At 34.0% G+C, this 3460-nt stretch overlaps 1 protein-coding gene across 1 annotated transcript; it reads right to left on the bottom strand.

Moving 5' to 3' along the window:
• Nucleotides 1-330: 330 nt before the first annotated feature.
• LOC108908431 (homeobox protein 3-like) lies at nt 331-1677 on the bottom strand. Its single transcript, XM_018712467.1, has one exon. The coding sequence runs from the start codon at nt 1675-1677 to the stop codon at nt 331-333; it is 1347 nt and encodes a 448-aa protein (XP_018567983.1).
• Nucleotides 1678-3460: the final 1783 nt, after the last annotated feature.

Genomic DNA, 3460 nt, shown 5'->3' on the forward strand with positions numbered 1-3460 from the left:
TTTAGGGCATATGTTTATATGAATTTCCGCCGTCGAGGTATCTGAGATACTTCCTATATGATTTGTATGACAAATATTAAGCAAAAATGATTCTCTCCATCATTTATGATTAAAATTAGTTATTGTATAATTCATATGCGAAGTAGGTATCTCGGATGCCTTGGCGGCCATCCTGTATAGGTACTTAATTAAATTTGCTAGTACTGATTTTGTCTGTTTTTATAATTTACAATTCGCTCGCGTCGTGGCACCTTACCAAAATTACATATTAAAATAACGGTTTAGAGTAGTAAACAACCCTTGCTTAATTTTTCATTATTTTAAACAGAGTTACCTCATGTTTTGGATTTTGATAGAAGTTTTCCCATTTCCTATCCTTTTCTGCTCTTCGTGCATCCTTGCGATCCTCATCTGCATCTCCTTATCGACGTCTGCCACATCTTTCTCACCATTGTTCACACTATGCAATTGACGTCTATTCACATTGTGTTCAGGTTTTTTATGCACTTTCTGCACTTTACCTAAGCGCATAGAGAGCATTACTCTCACACGTATATGCCGTATCACATATTTTTCAGTTCTCAATTTCGTTTTCAAAGAATTTTTATCTGAGTTTCGTAAAAATCCATTCTGATGCGACTTCACCAACCTCCGATCAAAACCGAAGTTATTGCAGACGTGACTGTGATTCGAATGAAAATCGTAGTACTTTTTCGCTGGTGCTGTAGAAGATGAGTATATAGGATTGAAGTAGACATAGTTAAGGGAGTTGTTATTACTGTTTTCTTCAGAACACTCATAAATAGTGTCTTCGTGCAAATTCGTTTTAGAATTTAGTGTATTGTACAGAGCTATGTTTTTACCTAAGTTCGTACGTTTAGTTTTTAAGGTTTCTAATTTATTGTCTACGGTTTTCGTAAAATGGCTGTTTTCGTTTTTGTCATAAAGTTCGTTCACGGTAAACTTGCAGTTGTAGCTTTTTTTCTTCCTCCTTTTAGGTTTGATGTATTTCCATATTTCGAGAAATACATTGCTTTCCTTGTTTTTGTTTATCAGAAGGCGTTCTTTGTAAATCTCTGGTAAAGATAAGTCACTACTTTGGTACTTATTAAAATTTTCCGGGAAATTTTTCCTGTAGTTTTCGGAAATTTTATTGTACAACAGAGACATATTTTGTTGTTCCTTTCTCTCGGTGATTCTCAAAGTTTCGTCATGTATACTCGAATCATCCTCAGAATTGGACATCGTTTCTATTTTATTAAAATCTTTCTGAGTGTTCCTACTATCTTCATTGCGGTCTAAGTTACTTGTCATCGAAATTAAATCTTCGACATTCGATAACGACACTGAGCTGTCGTCCGAAACTTCTTGATAAGTTTTCTTTTCCATAATAGCGTGTGTTTCTTCAACTATCACCAAGTTCTCAGAAGAATTATTGCGTCCTAAGTCAAGCAAATGGCTCTTGTTATGTACCCAACCCTTACTGATAGTCCATTCTTTCAACCACTCTGGTTTATTTAGATTTCTCTCATTCTTCTTACTTTTCACTTCACTAGACTTCCTCAGTATGGCACGATTTTTATTTTTGTTTAATGATTTCGAGTTCGGATACCATGTTCCTTTTTCAAGCACTATACACAAACACAGGCACCTGAAGACACTCGCTAATATTGACATTTTTCGTTTTCTAACTCTACAACATGTTTTAGTTCTGACTGTTCATCATTCACGCACGGTTGTACCAAACTGAAGCCGATATGGAATCAAAAATATAAAACGGATATTCTTTGTTAATTTTGTATTGTTTACAGAATGACACTGTGACCAGTCATGTATTGTGCCGGTGTGCTGTCGTGTTTTGTATCTTATTAGGGAGGAATAATTGCGTTTATTGACTTTTTGAACTAATGCACAAGGTGTTATAAATGTAGTATACCGTACGGGCAATATTGTTTCGTGGATGAAATATACGTGATTTGACAATGTTTGATATTCAAAGCGAAAGTAATTTTTTACAAAAATATTACGATGGTATCACAAATTAGTAAGTCAATTCTTTATTGATAGATTACTTGGACGAGAATAATACGACTTACACAACGTCATTTTTAACGCGCCCGCCCCCCTCCCCATTTTCGAGATAAAGAATGTTAATGTTAAGATTTTAATAACTTAAGTTAAAAAAATCGAAGCGTAAGCGATCCCCCAATTTTTTCCAACGCACTTCTATGGTTAAAAACTGCAATCTTTTATATTAAATTGTTGTTTCTCTAGTTTACTTCACCTATTTAAATTTTGAATTGGCTTGACTTCTAAAATTATAGACATCTCTTTAATTATGTCATAGAAATCCTCAGTTTGAATTAAACTAGGCTTAGAGTCTAGAATCCTTAAGAAAAGTGTTTTTTAGAGTTACAAGTATTGACAAGGGTTGTGTTTGTCATAATAATAATTGTCATAATTATGTTACTTACCTAGTTAGGAGTTATCTAAAGATACTTGGAAGACTGTGAAGGGACTAACAAAAAAATGATAAAGAAATAATAATTTTTCCCACGAGCACATATAAAGAACTACACACTGCAACGTCAATGTGACAAAATGACAAAAAATGTCAGAAGTTATTAATAAAATTTCTTTTTAAACTCTTAAATTTAACACCCTATATCTCGAAAACGAGTAAAAATTAAAACCGGCATGTTTCTTATTTATTTATTTAATAGGGTATTTATACTGCACTGAAAATAAAAGAGTTGATTTTAAACATTTAGTTTTGCTTAACCAGAAACAACTCACACTGGGAAAGTAGATAATTCTTCGCGATACAATATTTATAGCAACTATATTAATAATTTAATCGCAGTTTAACAATATAATTTTGATAAATTAAATAATTTTTTATACTAGGTACGTAAATGATAAAGAACAATCGATTTTTAGAAACTGAAAGGAATATCATATTACCTTTTTATACGTTTTAATAAAAAAAAAAAAATGACAATAAAACAAGTGTATGTGGGAAGCCAACAAATACGAATAGGTATTTAAATTTCAATACTAAATAACATTTTATTTAATTGACCATTTATCTCAAAAACAGTACATCACATCAACAATAGTACATTGTGTAACGACACAAAGTAGCCAATAGCGCCACGAGGACGCAGTTGACGCACGAGCGAAGCGAGTGCGGAAAGCGCCCAAGTGGCGCTATGGCAACTTTTCCGAACGAGTTGCACATAAGGTTTTCTATCACGCGAGCTCGCTATGGGACCTATAGTGTAGGGGGTTAGGTGCACTGGAAAGTGCTAGATAGTACAACAGCGTGATGTTATTTTCATAGCGCAACGCTCCAGCGTTGCGCTATGAAAATAACATCACGCTGTTGTACTATCTAGCACTTTCCAGTGCACCTAACCCCCTACACTATAGGTCCCATAGCGAGCTCGCGTGATAGAAA

The sequence above is a fragment of the Anoplophora glabripennis genome, unplaced genomic scaffold (genome assembly GCF_000390285.2).
Source record: "Anoplophora glabripennis isolate ALB-LARVAE unplaced genomic scaffold, Agla_2.0 scaffold275, whole genome shotgun sequence".
Lineage (NCBI taxonomy): Eukaryota > Metazoa > Arthropoda > Insecta > Coleoptera > Cerambycidae > Anoplophora > Anoplophora glabripennis.